The following is a 23,709-nucleotide window of genomic DNA, read 5'->3' as shown; positions in this document are numbered from 1 at the left end:
TGAGTGATTATCAATCAATGCTCATGGCATTGATTAATTTTCAAAATTAAATTACAAACTGCGGATGCTCACGTGATTAATTTTCCCATCCCTTTCCCGTAGTTAAGCAGATGAGTGGAAACTGACCCTTAGAGAAAGAACTTTGTACTTCTTATATTTTCGACATTACCACAAAAAACAAATCTTTTACCTCATCGATAAAATCAAAAATGCGAAAAGTAATTATCTAAATTGCCTAAGAGAAAAGTTGATTTGGCAATAAGTATTTTCTCTTAATCTGGCATCCTACTCTCTAGGGCAGAGGGGCAGGTATCAAATTCGAGTCTAAGTACCAAGAATGCTTCAATATTGATGATATAACGTTATTCACGACTTTTGTTGTTGTGCAAGCATCTTTAAAAAGAGTTATTTAAAGCAGCGCAGTTAGATCAAGGTTTGGTGTTTTTATTGGAACTTTGCAAGTATCAAAACAACACAAACATGGCGCATAAAAACAATACAAACATGGCGCATAAAAACAATAAACAAAGTTAAGAATTTGATCTTTGTTTTTTTTTATCTTTGAAAAAATACAGTTGTTAAGATTGGAGCTATAACTTTGTAAAATAAAGTGCTTTTAAAAAGAAACGTGGCAGGATGAACTTCCCCGGTTTTCTAGTTATAACAACTACAGATTTGATAAGAAAAATAATTACCAATTTTTTCTGTGTTTCTAATATTATCCTTTTTATAAATGTAGATTTTGAAATGCTCCAGTGCATGTTTAACTAATTTATCTGCTTCAGATGACAAATTGCAGATGACAAACTCAAGATACTTTAAGGATATATTAAGCCTCAGGATCTTCAATTATTTCTTTCATAGCATTAGTTCATGAGTAACCTTTTCATGGAAAGTGACTCACAGTTCACGCAAATAATCTCTGCTATTGGGAGTATGTATTTACCTAACTCACTGCTGATCCTGATGATTGGATTTCTTTGAATCTCACTATTTGCAGATGTTGTGTAAAAACACAATCCACGGATACTTGAAGACGAAGATTAATCTTCCTAGTTAAATGATGTTAAAGCATTCATTAAATCGAAGGATTTAAAAAATGACGATTATTTGCTGAAGTTTTTTTTTGATCCTCCAATTTTTTAGAATGAAGGAGTTAAAAAAAAAGTTAAAATGTCAGCTGCATTCGGTTATAAAATATCAAACAGAAAGAAATGAATATTAAAGAGCAAGTGATTTCTAAATTTCTATTTTTCAAATCTAAAACACGTTGCTTAGGATATCGTCAGGTTAGAATTATTTTGTTCTATCTCCCATTTTCAACGTTGAAAGAAAGTTTTTGATTTTTTTCTATAAGTAAAAATTATTTAAAATTTTACTTACTTTTTTAAGAAATAATAACTTATTCTTTAAATAATTTATGTTCAAAGAATTTATTTAGAAAAAATTTTTTTTAAATAAAATGTATTTTAAAAGTAATCATTACTTAGTAAAATTAACAATTCATTTTCTCCCAACGTTTAAAATTGGAGATAGAACAAAATAATTCTAACCTGACGATATATAACATATAATATGCTCTGAGATCTTGCAACACATCCCCAGAAATATTTTTTCTTGCTTATTATTAGAAAATATTTTATCATTCCAAAAATGTAAAAAACGGCGTTTTTCACCAGGGGCCTGAAGAGAAGTTACGTATAATAGGGGAGTTCCCAGGGTCTTTGTTGTTTAAAATAGGTAACTAAGAAACATGGGGCATGTTTAAATTTCTAGCATGTTGATACTAGCGTCGAATTAGAACGGCTTGGGTAATTGAAGCCTAACGCAACTTCATTCCAATTCCAAAATGTCCTCTTCGTAGATTTACGTCCCTTAAAATCATAAATTTTAGTGTGTTTTTATTTATAACAAACTATATAAAAATTCATCGACAGATTTCAAGTTTCATCAAAAAATCTCTGTTTGTTGAATATTAATAATCATGTAAAGTTTAAAATTCCTCCCTGTTACCTTTGAAAAAACTTTACTCTAATGAATTTTGAAATCTGTCGATGAGCTTTGATCTAGTTTGATATAACACAAAAAAAATTTTAAAAAAGTGATTTTAAGAATCCTGAGAGGTGGGGACGGGATGGGATCAGAGGGTGGGGACAAGAACCATACCCTGAGAGGTGGGGACGGGATGGGATCAGGGGATCGAGTGATTGTTTTGAACACTACAAAATCATGCAGACACCCTTGTATTTAGAGCTTCAGAAATTTTTTTAATTTTCATAAGTTCGTTATAATTGCTTAGTAATCGCAATATAATTGAAGTTACACGATTTCGGATAAGTAAGGGGGGGAGGGGGGAACGGAAAAATATGGAATCTGGTTTCAATGTAAAACTAATTGATAACAACGAGCTGATTAAAAAATTATTAACGGTGTTAAATTCTCATTGCTATTAGAAATAAATGAAAACAAATAGGTAAGTAGTCTGCTACCTACAGATCTTTCGATTTTATATGAATGTATAGAGTTGATAAACGTAAGTTACAATGACATTGAAGAAATCAAGAAAGGAAAAAAGAGTTAGTTTATGATAATTAATGATAACTATAGAGTTGATAAACGTAAGTTACAATGACATTGAAGAAATCAAGAAAGAAAAAAAGAGTTAATTTATGATAATTAATGATAACTATAGAGTTGATAAACGTAAGTTACAATGAGATTGAAGAAATCAAGAAAGGAAAAAAGAGTTAATTTATGATAATTAATGATAACTATAGAGTTGATAAACGTAAGTTACAATGACATTGAAGAAATCAAGAAAGGAAAAAAGAGTTAGTTTATGATAATTAATGATAACTATAGAGTTGATAAACGTAAGTTACAACGAGATTGAAGAAATCAAGAAAGGAAAAAAGAGTTAATTTATGATAATTAATGATAACTATAGAGTTGATAAACGTAAGTTACAATGACATTGAAGAAATCAAGAAAGGAAAAAAGAGTTAATTTATGATAATTAATGATAACTATAGAGTTGATAAACGTAAGTTACAATGAGATTGAAGAAATCAAGAAAGGAAAAAAGAGTTAATTTATGATAATTAATGATAACTATAGAGTTGATAAACGTAAGTTACAATGACATTGAAGAAATCAAGAAAGGAAAAAAGAGTTAGTTTATGATAATTAATGATAACTATAGAGTTGATAAACGTAAGTTACAACGAGATTGAAGAAATCAAGAAAGGAAAAAAGAGTTAATTTATGATAATTAATGATAACTATAGAGTTGATAAACGTAAGTTACAATGAGATTGAAGAAATCAAGAAAGGAAAAAAGAGTTAATTTATGATAATTAATGATAACTATAGAGTTGATAAACGTAAGTTACAATGACATTGAAGAAATCAAGAAAGGAAAAAAGAGTTAATTTATGATAATTAATGATAACTATAGAGTTGATAAACGTAAGTTACAATGACATTGAAGAAATCAAGAAAGGAAAAAAGAGTTAATTTATGATAATTAATGATAACTATAGAGTTGATAAACGTAAGTTACAACGAGATTGAAGAAATCAAGAAAGGAAAAAAGAGTTAATTTATGATAATTAATGATAACTATAGAGTTGATAAACGTAAGTTACAATGACATTGAAGAAATCAAGAAAGAAAAAAAGAGTTAATTTATGATAATTAATGATAACTATAGAGTTGATAAACGTAAGTTACAATGACATTGAAGAAATCAAGAAAGAAAAAAAGAGTTAATTTATGATAATTAATGATAACTATAGAGTTGATAAACGTAAGTTACAATGACATTGAAGAAATCAAGAAAGGAAAAAAGAGTTAATTTATGATAATTAATGATAACTATAGAGTTGATAAACGTAAGTTACAATGACATTGAAGAAATCAAGAAAGGAAAAAAGAGTTAATTTATGATAATTAATGATAACTATAGAGTTGATAAACGTAAGTTACAACGAGATTGAAGAAATCAAGAAAGGAAAAAAGAGTTAATTTATGATAATTAATGATAACTATAGAGTTGATAAACGTAAGTTACAATGAGATTGAAGAAATCAAGAAAGAAAAAAAGAGTTAATTTATGATAATTAATGATAACTATAGAGTTGATAAACGTAAGTTACAACGAGATTGAAGAAATCAAGAAAGGAAAAAAGAGTTAATTTATGATAATTAATGATAACTATAGAGTTGATAAACGTAAGTTACAATGACATTGAAGAAATCAAGAAAGGAAAAAAGAGTTAATTTATGATAATTAATGATAACTATAGAGTTGATAAACGTAAGTTACAATGACATTGAAGAAATCAAGAAAGAAAAAAAGAGTTAATTTATGATAATTAATGATAACTATAGAGTTGATAAACGTAAGTTACAACGAGATTGAAGAAATCAAGAAAGGAAAAAAGAGTTAATTTATGATAATTAATGATAACTATAGAGTTGATAAACGTAAGTTACAATGACATTGAAGAAATCAAGAAAGAAAAAAAGAGTTAATTTATGATAATTAATGATAACTATAGAGTTGATAAACGTAAGTTACAATGACATTGAAGAAATCAAGAAAGGAAAAAAGAGTTAATTTATGATAATTAATGATAACTATAGAGTTGATAAACGTAAGTTACAATGACATTGAAGAAATCAAGAAAGAAAAAAAGAGTTAATTTATGATAATTAATGATAACTTAGAGTTGATAAACGTAAGTTACAATGAGATTGAAGAAATCAAGAAAGAAAAAAAGAGTTAATTTATGATAATTAATGATAACTATAATGCATTTAATTTTGTTGGACTGTATCAGAAACTGTATCTCAAAAGATATAATCTCAGTTTTTGGAGATGGTCGATGTATAGGAGCATCATCTGGACAGAGTTCCATCTAGTAGAACAAGGAGCAGTGATCTTTCTGTTGGGTACTGAAACAAAAACTAAAATAAAAATTCGCAAAAAACTTCGCATGAAATCGTAAACTCTTAGAAAAACTTTGTGCTACTTCGGAGACTTAAGCAGAAAATGTATTTGTTTTTTACGTATGTTAGCATTCAAAAATTGATTTATTAATAGCATTTTTTAAATGTTAAACCTCACTAATGTATTTTCTGGGTTTAATGTTCACTGGATCTAATTAACTCTTTTTTGCTGTCACCATTTTATAATAAACAAAGTTTAGAATCATAAGAGAACATGAAATAGAGGTATAGAGCGCTACTTAACTACGAAATAAAGTTCATGAAAAACAATAAAGAGTTGTCATATTTTCGACTTCGTAAGTTGATGTCAAATATGCATTGTGATTGGCTATATGGGTTAAAAATTTAAAGAAAGAATTGCTGTTAAATAGAAAAGTTTTAAGACGATGCAATTTTTTTTTAATTTTATGTTTATTTGTTTAATAATTGATATGTTTTCGTTTGTCGAAAAAAAAAGAGAGAAAAAAAACAAAAAAAAAACAACGTTACTTTTTCTCAGTATTTTTAATTTTTTTTTCTACAAGATTAAATATTTCAAGTTCGCACCAATCATAAATTCCCTTTTTTTTTTTTTTTTGGTCTAGTGATAACTATAATTACAATACAAATTAAAGAAACTCTACATTCGAAGGACGTAGGAACACAATGCCGTTGCTTTTTTAAAATACAACTTTTTAACACTGTCAACTAAATTCTGTGTAATCAGCATCGTTGTCTGCAACATCAGCATTATAATCTCCAGCATCCTCATCAAGCAAACACCACAAATCAAAAAAATTTTACTTTGATTCTTCGTTCTGGTCAGTAATTTTTGTAATAACCAAAAACAAGGGGAAAAAAAAGTTAAACATTTTATAATCTAATGATCAAAAACAGTTTCTTCAAATAATCTGTAAAAAATCCTTTGAAAAAAATCCTCTCGATGATTAGCTTATTACCTGGGAAATTGCAAATGAAGAATGAACTGCTTTTTTGATAAATTATTTTGCGATTAGGGGGGTAAAGCTTAATAGGTTTAGAAGTCTATTTTTAGCTGTGTTAACATGTTGAAGATGAATGAAGATAAAGGTTTGACTTACATGGGTATACTACTCAATGATATAGTTTAGTTTAAAAATTTTAATCTACATACCCAACCTCGACCCCTTTTAGTCTGTAGGTTTGAAGATTGTTTGCCATAGTTAACCTTGAATAAGACTTAATGACTGCTTGTTGCTTCATAATAGATCGTCGAACTGTAACATAATAGGCCCGTAGGACTGTAACATAATAAGCGATACTTAGATTTTTATTTGTTTTCAACATCTCTACAATCGAAAAAAAAAAATTAGAAATTTTTAAATATTGTACGATTTTGTACTAAGCAGTGTACATATACTTTTTTATGTTTTCGTCAGTTTGGTTCGTTTAGCAACTCCAATTATAGAGTTAAAATTCTGACGTAATAATAATGATAAAGAGAAGGGCAACTTCCTTTAATAGGGGAAGACTCTGAATGAGAATATGGATAAGAGGATAGATGAAAAGAAATATAAAAGAAAATCACAACTGCAGAAAGAATGGACACGCAATACCTACAGCATGCTATTTTATGCAAGTAAGACGATCTGCTTGATGATATTAAGCTGCTAGATGAAGGAGACATAAATGAGAAGTTATATCACCGTTGTAATTGACCCCGTATTAGACGTTAATTGTAAAATGCAAACTATTTCAGATAATAACACTCATAAAAAGAATGGCGAGCGATCCTTCAAAATAACATCGTTCAAAATTAGTTTGGTCAGATCCTTTGTGAGAACGTTTTTATTGAATTCAGTTGAGAATATGCTGTTTAACGGAATACTTTAACCACTCCTTTGGGATTGCTCTAAGTTTTGTGGCTTCACATTTTTCTTGTTTCATTTTATGTTCTCAAAAAAATATTACAATAGAAACAATTTTACAGACCGGAACTAAGAATTTTTTGCATTACGCAAATTCACTGTCTAACAAAATTATTGTTTATAAAATGTCGACTGAAGTAAATTCATTTTCACAACGAAATTTAGAAACGTGTTTGTAACTAGATATGAGTTTTTTATTATTCGTTATGTAAGTTTCACCAGAAATATTGAAAGTTATTGTTAAAATAGAAATATTTCCTTTCCTATATTCTTATGTTATTTCTTTTATTAATTTTCTTTTTCGCGTTTATGCTCATTTTGTTCTTCGCATAGAAAAAGCATACACAAAATAAGCAAAACGAAGATCACAATAAAGGATCAAAGAGGCGGGGGAATAAAATATTGCTTTTAACAGAGTGTAGATATGTTTTTGATAAAAAAAACTTCTAAAATTTTGGTCAAAGCAAAGTAAAGTTAGTTTCTAAAAACTGGAATTTTTTAATTTGGAGTAGATTTGCAATAGGGAATTAAGTTTACGGGGGTAACAATTAATGTTTCTTAATTGTTACCCCCGTAATATAAAGTAGAAGAAATCTGCTTTCAAAAAGTAACTGACTGCATAAACCAACTGTATTTCGACTATGAAAACCAAACACGTGATATCTTGCTAAGAAAGTCTATGCCAACCGATTTCACAACTACCAGAAGCAGGTAAAGTTCAGTCCGTTTTGTCGACTTTTTAGAAAATTGAAAAAAAAACAAACTTTTATTATCTAAAGTATTTTAAAATAAAGAAACTAAAACACAATTTTTCTAATTCTTTCGTTTTGTAGATTAACTTTTGCTTGTTGCTCGAATGTGTAAAAGATTAAAAAATGTAAATTTTCACTAAAGTTTGATACGGTCATGAAAACAGCGGAGGTACCGTGAGTAAAGGCCAAACTTGCTAAATTTATCCAGCACGTTAAAATTCAAAACGAAAAATATTTGAAAGCACACGTGCAAGAGTTAATTGAAAAGCGATAGACGTTTACTTGTCACCATCTGCCGTTTCGAAATCGATATCTTTGCTTTTGTTAACTTATAAATAATCTAAAAATCGAAATGTAAAGTTGTGCATTCTCCAGCGAGTTATGGCCATCACGGTAGTCATAGAAGTTGAAAAACAAAATTAAAAATAAAACATGGTCTGGAAGGTAATTCTTAATATGATTTTTAAATATTTATTTTAAAACTGTCTAAGAAATAAGAGGTAAATACCACTAAAAATATTACTATAAATATTGCTATAAATATTACTATAATATTACTATAATATTACTATAATATAAAAATTTTGCTGTAAGTTGGGCTTAATGAAAAGTTAAACTGTCTACGAGATGCTGACTTGTTGAAGCAATATCTTAGCACAGTATTCAACAAGCCCCAGGGTTTTGTATCTAAGAACCCCCCGATGTCTTTTATCAAAAAGAAAACTAATTCTTTATGCGTTTTTTTTTTCCTAAATGAAAACTTCATAATCTTGCAGCATGATAATTATTACGTTCTTTTTTGTGTAATGCTTGAGAGTCAAAGCGGTTAGTTTTTTTTTAAATTAGGTTTCTATGGAAATGTTTATCCAGAACATCTGCTCAAAGGCTAGATTAGTTTATTGTCATCGCGATTATCCCGCTGTCACAAAAACCAAACTAACAAACGTTTATTTTTCCAATTAAATAATTCGATTGCGAGCAAACAAAAAAAGAAGATTTATATGAACTCCACGCACTCGATTTTTTTGCAGCACATTAAGTGGTAAAAATACCGCGTGCTTCGAGCGATTATTGCGTTAAACAATTTTATTTCAAAATTTTCAGTTCAATTTTTACAGTTTTATAAGTGATTATTAATTGCCATAAATCATCGAATAAGACATATTTTAATTGTATTTATGTTTTTATATTTTGTAGCTATTTTACTTATGTGTAGTATTTGGGAAATATTTGTAGCATATATGAAATACATACAACATATACGTTTATACACATATAATTACATATAAATGTATTTATATATGTAAGCAACATGAATTATGTATAGTTCTTAATATCCTCAAATTCTTAGGCATTGATACGATAAACCAGTTGAATCGAATTGAATCAAATAAACGCCGAATGTTCACTATATGAACACTCTCGATTGACGATCGATTCAAAGTGAATTCTTAGGAAATATTTTACTCAGATTTGATTGGTCTCTCATACTAAGCTAACAATTGTTTGTATCAATAACCAAACGTATTAAATATTGAAGAACTAATGAAATCACGCACGAGAGTGTTAATGGATAAAATTTCGCAGAAGTTGTCGCCGATGTGTTAAAGGAGAACGCAGCATGAAAACAGTAAGAATTTACTTTATATATATATATATATATATATATATATATATATATATATATATATATATATATATATATATATATATATATATATACACACACACACACATACATACATACATACATACATACATACATACATACATACATACATACATACATACATACATACATACATACATACATACATACATACATACATACATACAACCGGCTCTATATTTATAAAAAAGTCAGCGAGTTTGATCCATTTTCCAAAAAACAATGGTGCGTCAACAAACATCATGCTACTCTTTGTTTTTGTTCAAAATTTTGTCGTCTCAATGTTTCATTATTTGTCCAAACTTCAAAATTAACACTCCAAAATATTGTCGTTGTTACCGGATTCGAAAAGTTAAATAGAAACGTAAAACTGCACCGTCTAAAAATTTGTTAAAATAAAACTAACCAAATGTTTTGTTTATGATTTGATACCATTGTAATTTTTTTCATATCTTTTGTTTTCCACCAAGAAAATGCTAAATGTATCAGTGTTAACAAATATAAGGTTTTTTTAAATATTCTTCCTTTTAGAATGATGGAAGATATGTTCATCGACTGCATTCAATTTAAATAATGAATTCCAGCAAAGTTAATGTAAAAAGAAAACCGATTTGTGAAACTGCGACAGAAGACGACGTTTTAAGTTACGACGATTTTAGTGTGTCTCCGGGATCATCTTTATCTTCTTTCCAAGAAATGGATCTATATGATATACCTGAGAATTCTGAAGCTGCCAGTTCTAATTCAATGCAAAGGCCGCGGTCTGCTCCGAGGTATGGCGCTCAACGTATGAGATCTAAATCTGCACCCGCACATAGTCAACCAAAACACGTAAGCAATTTAAACGGAACTTCCTTTAATTCTCATGAGGACGAAAATGCATTCTCAAGATCCTTAGATAAAAAAACAGAACTGCTTTTAGTTCGCTCAAAAACATCATCTGATGGTTTTGTTCATCACTCAAGCTTTAACCGAAACGACTCAGCAAGGATGACGGTGCCAGCCAGAAAAAAATATCAAAATAATCCTAATTTAAGTGACTCCAGCGTTAATTCTAAGTTACATCGCGAACAAAAGCAGAACGGTGTACGTGAAAAAAATCAACATCAAAATGGATTTAAAAAAGACGATAAAGTCAATTTATCCAACAGTACAGTGCTGAGTAATATGACAAGTAGCTCTCTACGACGAAGTAAAAGTTTGAAAGTGCCAAAAAGTCCATACCCAGTACCTGTTGTGCCATCGACAAGATCTTCAGAGCTGCGGCTATCGAAGACCCGATTAGAATCCAATTACAAAACAAAAAATTTTAATGATGAGTTAAACGAATCAGATAATAGCTACACAACAAGTGAGTGCGACTCACCTTTTCTTACTACTGGAAAAAAAGGTAATCCAGTTATAAACGGTTATGGAAATGTGATTGTGAACGGCGGAAATACCAAAAACACACAAAAATGTTTTAATAGCTGCTGCAGTGGCAGTCAATGTAATGGACGCAGTGAAATTAAGCTTGCTTGTTCTCCAATTATGAACGTGGATGGTTTTAGTTTGAAACTGTCAGAAGTTTGCAACTTAATTACGGAAAAACATCCGGGTGAGTTTCAGATTATCGAGCGTTTAGTCGAGATGCAGTCTGCGTACGAAGATTGCAGCAACTCTATAAACGAAACGATTGCACAGTTGCAACAGAGGATAGTAGAACTAGAATGTAAACAAAATGTGGGGATTACGTCTTTGGCTATTCCCTTGATGCATGCAACATCAGCATTTCAAAGCCAGATTCAAGACATTATTAATCGTAAATATTTTACAACGGACTTTTCTGTTCAAGTGTGCAACGGTCAAACGCAAAATAGCCCACTTGACGAAATTTCTAACGAAGCGAACGCAGTTGCGGCGCACATTGCAAGTCTCTGTTTACACAAAGAAAATGAGCCACGAGATCAATAATATATTCACGATAATTTTATTTATAATCGTTATTTGTATTTATTAATGATATTTTCTCGGTTATTCTGAGACTAACATTATTACTGTAATTTTTTTTTTTTTTTTAAACTTCTAGTTATTACTTAATGTAAAACGAAACTCTGTAAATATTTCGTCATCAACATTTCAACGTCAATTTATAGATTTTGAGATTTTTCAAGAAATTTTTTATCTGAAATTCTTTGTTTTTTCTTCAGCACTTACTTTAAGAATTCAAAAACTAGGATTGAAGTGGCTTTTTTTTTTTGATACAGAAGTTTTACGACTTTACACTATTGATGTAATTGGTGATCATAGCTTTCTTCATATCATAAGAGATACGTACGGTATTTGGTGAAGTAGTTCTGTATTTTTCAGCGAGGTCAAACCATGGATTGGTCGAAGAAATGAATAATTTTGCTCAGTTACCGTTTGCAACAATAAAAAATAAAAGAAATGTAAATCTTTTCATTTTCAGTAAATTGTTAGTAATTCTGATGATGACGACGACGGCGATGGGATAATGAAATTTTAATATTGTAATTCTAATGATGGGATGTTAGCAGTGTAATTCTGATGATGGGTTGTATTACATGATAATTTTTTGTCAAAGGCAATTAAGGAATGTGGCAAATACTTGCGTTCGAAAGTTACAACGTTTTCGAGGTTATACGTTAACTTTGAAATAACCGTCAATGTCACCATTTTGCTCTTGCGCCTACGTTTCAAATTGATAGAATTGCGGTTTGTTATCCTCAAATTTGGTCAGAGATTAGTTAGAGATTAGTCAGAGATTGAATATTCTAAATAGAACGGAAACAACGTCTTATACCGAAACAAAAGTTGCAGAGTTTGAAAAAAAGAAAAAAAAAAAAATTTATTTATTGGGTTATTTTGCGTCATGTAGTGTAAGTATAAAAACTAAGAACTATAAATGTAAATAATCTAAACTATCAAAAGACTTGAAGTGCACAGCTTTAGCAATACTGTTCGTTTTGAATCTACTAGTAAATTCAAACAGTTATAAGGATATCATTGATAAAGAAAAGCAAAACCGTCTTATGACTATCGGGGGCCCCAGGTTAGACTGAAACTGGGGCCCCCTATACTTTTCTTTAATAATGAAATAAGGCAGTTAAATAGCAAATGTTTATAAAAACAATTGTTTAATTTGCATGAGACGTTCTCGTACTTTATTTCTAGAAAGGTCTTTAACAATATCATCAAAATCATCTTGAAAAGAACATTATTCTATCGACATTGAGGACAAATAGTTCAATCTTTCTTGTAATATGTTAGAATGGAGCTCATTTATGATAAGCTTTAGTTTTGAACCCCCGTCAATTCAATTTAGTTTTTAAAATGATCCCCTGTTAATGCAATTTAAGACCATCGTTGAAAAAAAAAATTCTAACCGCCAAGATGATTTTTCCCAAGTTGGCTCCAAAAAAAAAACATTTAGGGGGCTCCTAAAATTGAGGGCCCTAGGCTGCAGCCTACCTTGTCTATGCGTTAAGACTGCACTGGAAAAAAGTAGTAATAATTGATAAATATATAAAATAACAATTAAAAATGTCTTTCAATCTTTATCTATGAAGGTTGAACAGTTAAAGAAAATTTATAACAACGGTCGCTTTTGATTTCAGGCGACAGTTGTTAAGCCTTTAAAACTAAAGTTGAGATTATTAAGCCTTTCTTTAAAATTGAGATGGAGCCAACTAAATAGCTCAGAGTTTTAAAGTCCAAGAATAAGAAATTTTAAACCTAAGAAATTGTTCATATTTATGCTGCACCGAGTTATGCAGTGCTTAAAACTCGTTTTTATCCTGCAATTGTATTTCTTTCTTCCTTCCTTCCTATCTTTCTTTCTTTACTTTTTTCTTTTTTTCTTTTTTTATTTACTATATTTATTTCTTTACTCACTTTTATTTGTTTATTTATTTTCTTAATTTATTCCTTCATTTTTTTTCATTATTTATTTTATCTATTTATTTCTTTACTTTCTTTTATTTATTTCTTTACTTTATTTTATTTATTTCTTTACTTTCTTTCTTTCTTAATTTTCTTTCTTTATTTATTTATTTATCTACTTTATTTTCTTTTTAATTTCTTTTATCTATTTCTTTATTTTCTTGATTTATTTCTTCATTTTCTTTCTTTCTTTATTTTCTTCCTTTCTTTCTTTATTTATTTACTTTATTTATTTCTTTACTTTCTTTTATCTATTTCTTTATTTTTTTGATTTATTTCTTCATTTTCTTACTTTATTTATTTACTTTATTTATTTTTTTACTTTCTTTTATCTATTTCTTTATTTTCTTGATTTATTTCTTCTTTTTTTTTCTTTATTTTCTTTCTTTCTTTCTTTACTTTATTTATATTTTTACTTTCTTTTATTTATTTCCTTATTTTCTTATTTTATTTCTTCATTTTTTTTTCTTTATTTCTTTACTTTTTTAGTTTATCTTTTTTTTTTCTTTATTTCTTTCTTTATTTTCTTTATTTATTTGACTTTTTTTTTGTTTAACTTTTCTTTTAATTTTCTTTCTTTTTCTATTCATTTATATTATTTATTTATAGACATTAAAAACTGATCCTGCTATTAAAGGACCAACAACAACAACAACAACAACAACAAAAATACCGAAAGTTGATGGAGATAAAAAAAAAAAAAATTAAGTGAGTTGTGGGAGAAGATTTAATAAATTATGTATCTTGTATGGTGAAATAGTAAGTGAAATGTCCATTATAAAATAAACCTCCTTTTAAAGCCAAGAAAACAAAAGGTTTATTTAAAAATATTTTACTATTACTTATTTATATATTTCTCATTGCTCAAAAAATTTTATTGGGAAGAACTTTTCTGAGAACTTCGTGTTTGCTTTCAACGTTTTGAGATATACCGTGAAGTTCTAGAGCCTTAACAATTATATGTGTATATTATCTCCCATCATGGATAACTTAAGTCTCTTAGACAGAATTCGTGTATCAAAGATGAGAAAGATTAAAGACTCACTTACAGATCAAGAATCTTCTATATATGATAACATAAGTGTCACAGAGAATTATCTTAAAGAAAAAATGCAAACAAACAGTAAGAGAGTAAATATGAAATTTGAAAAAAGTAGTTCACTGCACGGTAGCTCGGTGCTTTTTCAATCCAGAAGTTTAATATTCAAGGTGATGTGGTTAACTGTAATAGTTTGTTCCCTTGCTTTTTGTACCTTTAACCTTATCAAGGTGACACGAGCGTATTTAGAACGAAAATCTGAAGTCAAGATTATAGAAGTTCACGAAAGATTTCCTCTATTCCCCGTTGTTGTCTTGTGTAATGAGAACGCATTAAAAACGGATAAAATAAAGCAATTCTTAACTACAACAGATGAAGAATTAGGCAAGCTGCACATTGAAAAATATACAAAAAAATATATAGAGAAATACCTGCAGACCTCTTCAATTCAATCGTTGTACGAATACAGCCATCGTTTAAACACAACTCTTATGGATTGCATGTTTGGCATCGAAGATTGCTCTACTGAAGCATCTTGGGATGAACAATGGTATTTTGAATATGGTTTATGTTTTGCCTTTAATACTGGTTTTGATTTAGGAGGAAACCAAGTTGATGCCCGCCATGTTCGACTACCTGGTTTCTCTCACGGACTTAACTTGATACTTAAGCTTGAAAAAAGTGAATACGATAAATATAAGTCAATTGGCATTAAATTGTTTATAAGCCATCAAGGCGAGTATATATTCTCATCAAGTCAAGAGATCATGCTTACTCCTGGTTTCTATTATTCCATATCACCACAAAAAACGTTAACGCAGAGAGAAAGCAGTAAAAATGTACAATGTGCCCAAGACGAAGTCGTAAAGTTTGCTAATTTTTCTTTAAGCCAACGTGTTATAACCAAATATACTGCAGATTTCTGCTACCTGAATTGTCTCTCCGAGGAAATCGCTGAGAAGTGCAACTGCATTGAATACAGCCGACCAGTTTTGGAAAAGCACAGCCAAGTTCCAAAATGTACTGACTCCGCTGAAAATCAGCAATGCATCCAGCGTCAATATTCAGATTGGGGCTCTGGAAATACAAAATGTTTACGCCATTGCAAATCAGGATGCTTTGAAGTAAAATACGAGCCACGTGTAAATATGAAAAAATATTGTTCACCGATTGCTAATGAGTCGTGTGAAGAAAACCAGCATATTAAGCTGTCTATCAACTTTAATGATTTTAATTATCTTCTACACCGAGTATCCGATAGCCTTTCTTTGGCAGAATTTTTAGGCCATGCTGGTGGGTTAATTTCTTTGTTCACTGGGTTTTCTATCATTAGTTTTATTGAAACCTTAATTATAGTGTTCCAGCTAACTGGAACACTCATATATATACGCTACAAAAATATTAAAAAAACGCGTAAAAGTGATATAACTTCACGAAAACCTTTTGTAAGTTGTCAAATCTCTTTAGAAGTTTAAAACTACAAAAAAATCACCCATGAAATTAATTTAGGACTGTTTTATGTGCAAGCAAATAGAGTTTGTAATATCTCGGTTCCATCATAAAAATATTTGGAAATATATAAATATAGAAAAATATAGAAATAGAAAAAAAAACCATTATGTGACTATAAGAGCAACACATTATTTAAGATTAGAGACATCGAATAAACCAAAGAAGAATGCTAGTTTTAAAAAAGATTCCAATAATGCGAAAGTAAATTTCGATTGAAGTTTTATTTGTTTTACGATCTTTTGTTTCTTTTTTATATTTCTTCTTATGAGTTTGTAATAAAAACAAAGTTAGAAATAAAAATGACAATTTAATGCACTAATTTCAAAAATGAACATTCTTTGAAACGGAACTTTATCGGTTTTGATTTACGGTTGTTACTGATGAAGCCATTTCATTAGGGTTCGCAATATTATTTACAGTTGAATTACAGCTGATAAGAGTAGAAAATTGTTGAAGATGAGAAACAAAACCATCCGATACTCATCAAGAAGTTACAAATCAACGAATTTTTGCTTTATAATTAGCGCTCATCAAGAAAGAGAGTAAAAGTGGGGGTCTTTTACTATTTACATTATGCGTCATTAAAACGTAAAGTGTTAAGTTTTAATGCAAACAATGATAAACATTTTTGATGCATTGATATCCATGTATGATGCATTGGTATACATGTATCGTATATATTTTCAATACTTCTTAAATAATGCTATTAGGGCACCAAAAACTTTTCAGTCCCAGGGTGCTCAAAAAAAGACGGCCTTGTTTATAGATCTGTAATTTTATTTTAAAATTTACATGGCACCATTTATAAATTTATTTTAAAGTTTACATGGTATCATTTATAATTTTATTTTAAAACTTACATAATACCAAAACATTTTAACATGCTTATGTAAACAAACTTCGAGGTAAAATCCAGTGAATTAACGAGCAAAGTTATAAATCTAGCGAAATTTTTTTCAGTTTTTACAAAATAACCCAAAGTATTATGTAAAATCTAAAAACATTAAAAAATTCTGAGAGATTTTAACGCATAAAAAAGTATAAAATATTTACTCAGTGGCGGAATTTTTAATTTTTCAAAGTATTTTATAGTTAAATGAAAAAACCTTAACCTCCTTCGCTTTGAAAAACTGTAACCTTCTATGGGTTCACTTACGTCACTGACTAACATTACACTTCTAACGGCATAAATAAATGCGTTGACAAGGTTCATTGCGCAACTGGCTTCGTCTCTTTCAGCGAGTACGAAGAAAACCTCTAAGCTTTGTCTTTTCCTAATTAACCAAATGATATAAGAATCTTTGACAAGCCTAAAGGATTATTGATATTAACATTCTCATAAAATGTCTCCTGTAACAAACGAAACAACTGACCATGATGAAAGAATCAAGAAAGAAAAAAATGCCAGTGGAATCAATGGTATTCTCTTAGGGCCTCCTGGCGCTGGTAAAGGAACACAAGTAATATTGTTGTAATATATAAAGAGGCTTATAACTACTTTCTCCATCTCTTTCTCTATTTCTTACACACGCTCATACATTCATAAAAAAGTATTAGGCTTTTATTCTATGCTTACTGATTTTTCTTTAAGGCTCAAAAATTGGTAGAGCGTTATTATGTTTGTCATTTAGCTACAGGTATGATTTATGCGTGTTACATTTTTCTATAGTTTTTATATTTGAATTAAATTTATAAGGTCAATTACTAATTGTAGATGTTTTAATGTTGTATTTTTGTTTATTAGGAGACATGTTACGTGCAGTTGTAGCATCAGGTTCAGAGCTTGGAAAAAAGGTCAAAGGGGTTATGGATGCAGGTCAGGTCAGCTGAATGAAAATAAGTAGTATAGTAAGTTTGCAGTAGCCAAAAAAAGCTCAAAATGATTGATTTTAGAAAAGATACCTGCAAATGATTGATTTATATAAATCATTAAACAGTTTTTGTAAAACTTTAGAAAAAAAATTCACTAAGCTAATCAACTAATAACTTTCTAGTGCAATAGAGGAGACCTTATAATTATTATTTGTCTTTTTTCTTCTTCTTTCAAATGTTATTTAAGCAAAACAGAAAAAAATATCTGCAGAGATTGTCTAAAAATGACATCACATCTTTTTTTTTAATCAGTTTTTGCTTTGTAACTTTAAAATTTGCTGATTGGAATTAAATAAATAGAATTTTTATAGTAGATATTTAATACTATAGGTTGATTTTAATTGCTTTTTTTATTTTCATTTTGGTTTCTCACAACTCTTGAAACATTTCATGGAAACCATGCAAGACCATATCAAAAATGATTTTATCTTAATGGTTCTTTTTTGTGTTATTTAGGCAATTTTTACACCTTTTTTTTTTTTTTTATTTACTTTTGATAATCTTAATAATGATAAAAAGTTCTTACTCTTGCTGTTTGAGCTCTATATCACCGTATATTTTTGAGCTCCCACATCACCATAAATTACACTGACTCAAGATTTTTTTTTTTTTAGTTAGTGACTGATGATTTAGTTGTGGAGCTTATTGATAACAATCTTGCCAAACCAGAGTGCAAGAATGGTTTCCTGTTGGATGGCTTTCCTAGGACAATACCTCAAGCTGAAAAAGTATGATACTATACGCTTGTTCAGTCAAAGCACTTTGAATAAACAAGCAAATAGTGCTTTGAATATTGTTTTAATAATTATGTTTCATTTGTTATTAATATTAAAAAATAATGAAGTCCTATTTGTAATTTTTGTCACTTGCAAGCTCTGAAGAATTATTTGCAGAAAAATCTCATTCTTATAGTCTTCACCAAATTAAATGCAAGAAAAACTCACAGAAAAAAAAAAAAAGAATTTTATTGATAAAAAAAATTTATTTTAAAAGTCACTTTTCAAATCTATACTTAAAAAAGAATATAAAAATTATGTAAATATAAGAAATGAAACGTTTTTATTGCTTCTCTTAAAAAATTTTTTTTTTAATTTTTTAGTTGGAAAAGTTGTTGGAAAAAAGAAATACGCCATTGGATCGTGTAATTGAGTTTCATATAGATGATGAACTGCTTGTCAAAAGAATTTCTGGAAGGTACAAATGATTATAAAAAAGTTACACCATTTAACTCTTAAAAGTATATTTTGTATAAAATCGTTTAATCATTTTAAAAAGTTTCCTTGAAGAAATAAAGGAGATCTTTAAGTTTAACTGTAAACTATTTTTAAAGCTGAAACTCAAATAGTTATGTTAAAAAAACCAGAACAGATTTAGTGATGCAGATTTAGCGTTTTAAAAATATACTTATGTCAAACTAATGTTATATATTTCTATATATTATATGCAATATTTCCAAACTTTGACAGTATATTGAGTATTTCTAGTATCCTTATGTTTGAGTAAATCCAATTTATTTTCAACATCACCTAGATCACGTCTGGAAAGCTTTTTAAGTATATTAATATGTAATTTCAGCTCAGCAAGCCAAAACACTGGATCATCCTGCTCAGTCATGCTTCTTAATTGAAATGCACCCAAAAATAGGGCATCCTGTACTTTTCAATTTTCATTAACAAGGTTGGTCCCAAAGATTTTTTTGCCTTTAGGTACACTCTTTAAGAGTAGCCAAATATAAATTTATCAAAATAAAAGCAGAATTTGCAAAAATAGACCTTAATGTTTGCAAATATAAACTCAAATGGGGAGGGGGGAGCAAAGTTTAAAATGTGTAAGACTATCCCATACAGATGATATAAAAAACAATTTTTTTTTTCACCAGATTGGATGTCAATAAATATGGATTTTTTTTTATATCCCATGTACAGGTGCCAGGTTTCATAAATGCTTATTCTACAATGTGATATCAAGGTTATAAATTTAACAAACAAAAATTAACTTCTCTATCTCTATAATATAATCTGTTACAGGCACTAAAAATGACTAAAAGAAATACTAAAATGAATAGAGGTCCTTCTTGCTATTAAAAAGAAACATTATAGCTCTATTTTCTACTCTTGCTTGGATAAGAAGCTGCAGTTACCTGCAGCTTCTGAAACATCAACATTATTGATAAAAAAATATTAATCATAAATTTTTTATAAGAAAACATTAATTATAATATTATTAAAACAGTATTAAGATAATGCTAAAATATATTTATTTTAAAAAATTGTATATAATACCAATTAAATCAAACATAGCTGTGCTTGCCTTTTTTCTTGTCTTTAAACCATCTGTGTTTTCATACAGTTTTTCATACTCATTGTTAAATATCTCTTTTAATTTGACAATAAAATATGTGCTGGTTAAAATAAATAATTACAAAAAAAATCGAAACATGAAGAATATATAAATATAAAGATAAGTCAACGCCTTATATTAAAATAATTTTGTTTAAGTACTCTTTCTAAAACTTTGTTTTGCATTTTTTAAAAAAAAATTAATTTTATCAAGAAATGCAATGGGTTTTTTATTGCGTCCGCAAGAACTTTATTTTTGCCTAAAGTTAATTTTTTTTGTCTAGAAAATGAAACAATAAAGTCCATTTTTGCAAATGAAGACTTTGTAAAATCAATTTTTTTTTTAACAGATCCTACATTTATATTCCTTCAAGTAAATAAAAATACTTCGAGCCTAGTATTTATGGTAAAAAAGCAGTGATTTCTGAAATGTATGGGATGCCCTACCCAATAATATTCTTACATAATTGATAGATTCTTCAAAGCGTACATACTGTATCTGAATTTTCATGAGCCATTACAGTAAAGCAGTGAGCACTATAAGCATTCTTAAAACCTTTGAACTTAAAAAAAAGTTTCTTTAAAACTTTTTAAAACTTAAAACTCTTACACTATCTTAACAAAATTAAAACTTTTACACTATTTCTCTGCATTTTTATCAGTTCAATCTGCACTTTTCTTCTGCACAAGTGTTTAAAAGTTACTCCTCCAAACGTCAAATCCATGGAAGTTACTTAAATTTTCAACATTTTTTTCACGCATCAGTAAAAATCTTTTTATTTTATCACAGTAGAAGACACTGACCTTAGGATTTTTTTTACAGTTTGTCCTTAACATCTCTTCTTTTTATTTGCTGTCTGGTTGCATAAATTTGTGTATCACGAAGTCAGTTGGCTTCTTTTATTTTAGATTGTTCCACATTGAAAGCGGCCGTTCTTACCATGAATTCTTTAACCCACCGAAAATTCCGATGAAAGATGACGTAAGTAAAAACGTAAAACTGTTAAAAAGGTCCTTTTTTGTTATTCTAACGTAAATTGCCATTGTTTTCAAATAACTCCGTCTCAATCACTTTTCTTAGGTTACTGGTGAGTCACTAATACGTCGTTCAGACGACAACGAAGAAACTTTGCGAAAACGATTGGCGGCATATCATAGTTCGACATCCCCGTTAGTAGAGTTTTATCAAAAACGTAATTTACACACTCGAGTAAATGCTGATCAGCCGATGGCATCAATATTTGCTAACATTGCCGCAATATTTGATGATGCTAGAGCCAAGAGGAAATAGTTTTTAATTGACTGGATTCTATAGAGATGTACCAATTTTTTATTGGAAATAAATCCTATTTTTGATAAAATAATCTTCTACGTCATTCTACAACGTGGTGTTGTTTAACAATTTTTTTTTTTTTACCGTTAATTAATTTTTTAATTAGCATTGTGTGCAATTTTATTGTTTGTATAAGATTACTTTCAATTTAGACTTATAAAAATTAAAATTCAAGAATTCAAGGATTCAACTCTCTCAAACAGATCTTGATTTATCATTTATGATTTTACTTTCCTGTAAATTATTTCTTTTGTTAACAAGAAAGTAATTTGTAGGGAAACAAAATCACAAACAGTGGCTAAAGTCACCCTAGTTGACGATACGTATTTATTTTCTAACATCGACCCCCCGAATGAAATGTTAATATACTTCAAGAAATAATGCTTCCATATGGTGAGGATAACATGCCGTTGCTTTAGAAATTTCAACAAGATAACGATACAAAACATGCCGCTTCTATCACAAAAATGTTTTCAAAATAATGGTGTAAGACTAAACATTTCTGTATTTATTCTTTTTTCCACTTAATTTCTAGCCATTTTAAACATAGTTGTTAGTTACATTAGAAAAATCAAAGAGAACATAGTAATTTTTTTAAACATATACGTATTAACACTAAATATTATAAAAGTAAAAAAAAATTATATAAATTATCATCAATTGCTGAGAATAAAATGTATTTTTCTAAATGTGTAGGTCATGTATTTTTTATTTTTACCGCCATGTATATAGTTTCTGTAGGAAAATGTAGCTATTCTCGACACTATGTGGCTTAAATTTGTCCACATACTGCTGAGTAATTAAGGTTACTTCACATAAAACAGCAGCCTTTCCACTAAGGATATCTGGAAATGAGTGTAGGAAGCTATTGAAAACCATAGATAATCTTGAAAGAAAATATCCTTGATGAAAGTTACTCAGCAACAATTTAACAATTCAGAGTCTGCTGCCTCCTATTGGAAAAACAGGCATTGTACCTTAAATGCTTTTTTTCGATGTGCGGTGATTTACCGAACGCCACAATTCTTCATTTATTCTAAACAAACTAAGAAGGCACCACGTCATCTTCAATGCCCATTGGTAGAGATAGAAGGTACACGTGGACAAATAACCATTAAGAATATAGAGAGATACTGCAAACTGGTTGACAGACTTTTTATCAGCGATGAAATGCTTCAATTAAAGTTTTTGCAATGAACCGTTTTAACTTTTAACTAAAAAACTTAGAAAAAAATGTAAATCTATTTGCTTGCAATAAAACATATGAAAAAGTTTATCACAATTTTGATATTTTTGACGACTTTCGAATTTTAAACATCGTTTCCCATTAAGGAAGGTTTATCCAGATTTTATGTCTTATTTTCCAAATGACCAAAGCACTCACGGCTATTAACCTTGTCAAATATTTTTTTTAGAACACAACATCAAAGTTAAGTCCTCTTTTTATAACCGTGACCGAAACTAACACTCTTTACCATAAAGTAAAATTCCGTCGCATTAACAGCCATATAAAACTTATATTAGTATTTCCAAACTTCTTCAATATTTCTTAGTATCTGTGAACACTTTATTCTAAAAAGACGATTATTTTGCCAAATTTTGACAGTTTATTCAACTTCACCAGACAAACATGTGATTTATAAAGAAAATATGGGAAACGTAAACAGAGTGCAATTGGAAGTAATTAAACAGGTACTCAGATGCTGGGTCATTCCAGCTGACAACAACTTCTAAACGAGTTTTTTTATTGCAACAACTTAATTCTTGAGGTGGCAGAGTTTTTTTCATAGCAACAACCTAATTCTTGAGGTAGCAGAGTTTTTTTTCATAGCAACAACTTGATCTCTTAGTGTTCTCTGTATTTAATTTTTGCTGTTAAAATTTTACAACCAAATTCATTCAACCATCGTTTTTCATCATTTTATACCATTTTACATTCAAGTCTGAATTTTTAGGCTTTGACACTAGTTTTGGCGCTAATATTTTTTACAGCAACATTTCGAAAGTTACTAAAAAAACAAACTCTGCTACCCAGGTGCAGGTGCAGAGTTTTTGAAACAAAGAAAGAATGGAAAAACTTTTCACGTAAAAGATTCAAAAACAATAATATAAAAATCATAAATAACGACATAAAATATCAAAAGTTTATTTGACAATAAAAGCAATAAAAAAATTTCTTTCTGATCATTTTGAGTCATAAATAATGTACAGAGTGCTTTTTTATTTTCTTTTTATTCAACGTGAAATTGATGTAAAAGAATTTAGCAAAACAAATGTGATGCACTTGTTTTTGATGCAATTACTTAAAAATGAAAAGAATGGTGTGATGAAAGAAACAATTTTTACTAGCTT

General features: G+C 29.0%; 3 protein-coding genes across 7 annotated transcripts; all 3 read left to right on the top strand.

Annotated features, from left to right (window-relative positions):
- Positions 1-7,235: 7,235 nt before the first annotated feature.
- Positions 7,236-11,490, top strand: LOC149888127 (uncharacterized). 5 transcript variants are annotated; one of them, XM_090087830.1, is made up of 5 exons: positions 7,241-7,610; positions 7,733-8,095; positions 8,498-8,693; positions 9,003-9,281; positions 9,852-11,490. In XM_090087830.1, the coding sequence occupies exon 5, from the start codon at positions 9,894-9,896 to the stop codon at positions 11,271-11,273; it is 1,380 nt and encodes a 459-aa protein (XP_089943956.1). In that variant the 5' UTR covers positions 7,241-7,610; positions 7,733-8,095; positions 8,498-8,693; positions 9,003-9,281; positions 9,852-9,893; the 3' UTR covers positions 11,274-11,490. The 5 variants fall into 5 exon arrangements, with proteins under 5 accessions (XP_089943955.1, XP_089943956.1, XP_089943958.1 ...); XM_090087832.1 differs by lacking the exon at positions 7,733-8,095; XM_090087828.1 differs by lacking the exon at positions 8,498-8,693.
- A 2,665-nt stretch (positions 11,491-14,155) lies between these two features.
- Positions 14,156-16,141, top strand: LOC145188548 (bile acid-sensitive ion channel-like). Its single transcript, XM_080065023.2, has one exon. The coding sequence runs from the start codon at positions 14,223-14,225 to the stop codon at positions 15,774-15,776; it is 1,554 nt and encodes a 517-aa protein (XP_079921149.2). The 5' UTR covers positions 14,156-14,222; the 3' UTR covers positions 15,777-16,141.
- An 841-nt stretch (positions 16,142-16,982) lies between these two features.
- Positions 16,983-21,385, top strand: LOC145189397 (adenylate kinase 2, mitochondrial-like). The gene is made up of 7 exons (XM_080066024.2): positions 16,983-17,273; positions 17,405-17,450; positions 17,558-17,634; positions 18,300-18,413; positions 18,785-18,879; positions 20,934-21,006; positions 21,106-21,385. The coding sequence occupies exons 1-7, from the start codon at positions 17,157-17,159 to the stop codon at positions 21,313-21,315; spliced, it is 732 nt and encodes a 243-aa protein (XP_079922150.2). The 5' UTR covers positions 16,983-17,156; the 3' UTR covers positions 21,316-21,385.
- The last annotated feature ends 2,324 nt before the right edge of the window (positions 21,386-23,709 follow it).

The sequence above is a fragment of the Hydra viridissima genome, unplaced genomic scaffold (genome assembly GCF_058129835.1).
Source record: "Hydra viridissima isolate aposymbiotic clone 2 unplaced genomic scaffold, HvirCarnegie_v1 scaffold_5, whole genome shotgun sequence".
Lineage (NCBI taxonomy): Eukaryota > Metazoa > Cnidaria > Hydrozoa > Anthoathecata > Hydridae > Hydra > Hydra viridissima.
The sequence above is the reverse complement of the archived record's forward strand: the minus strand, read 5'-3'. Positions and strand labels throughout refer to the sequence as shown.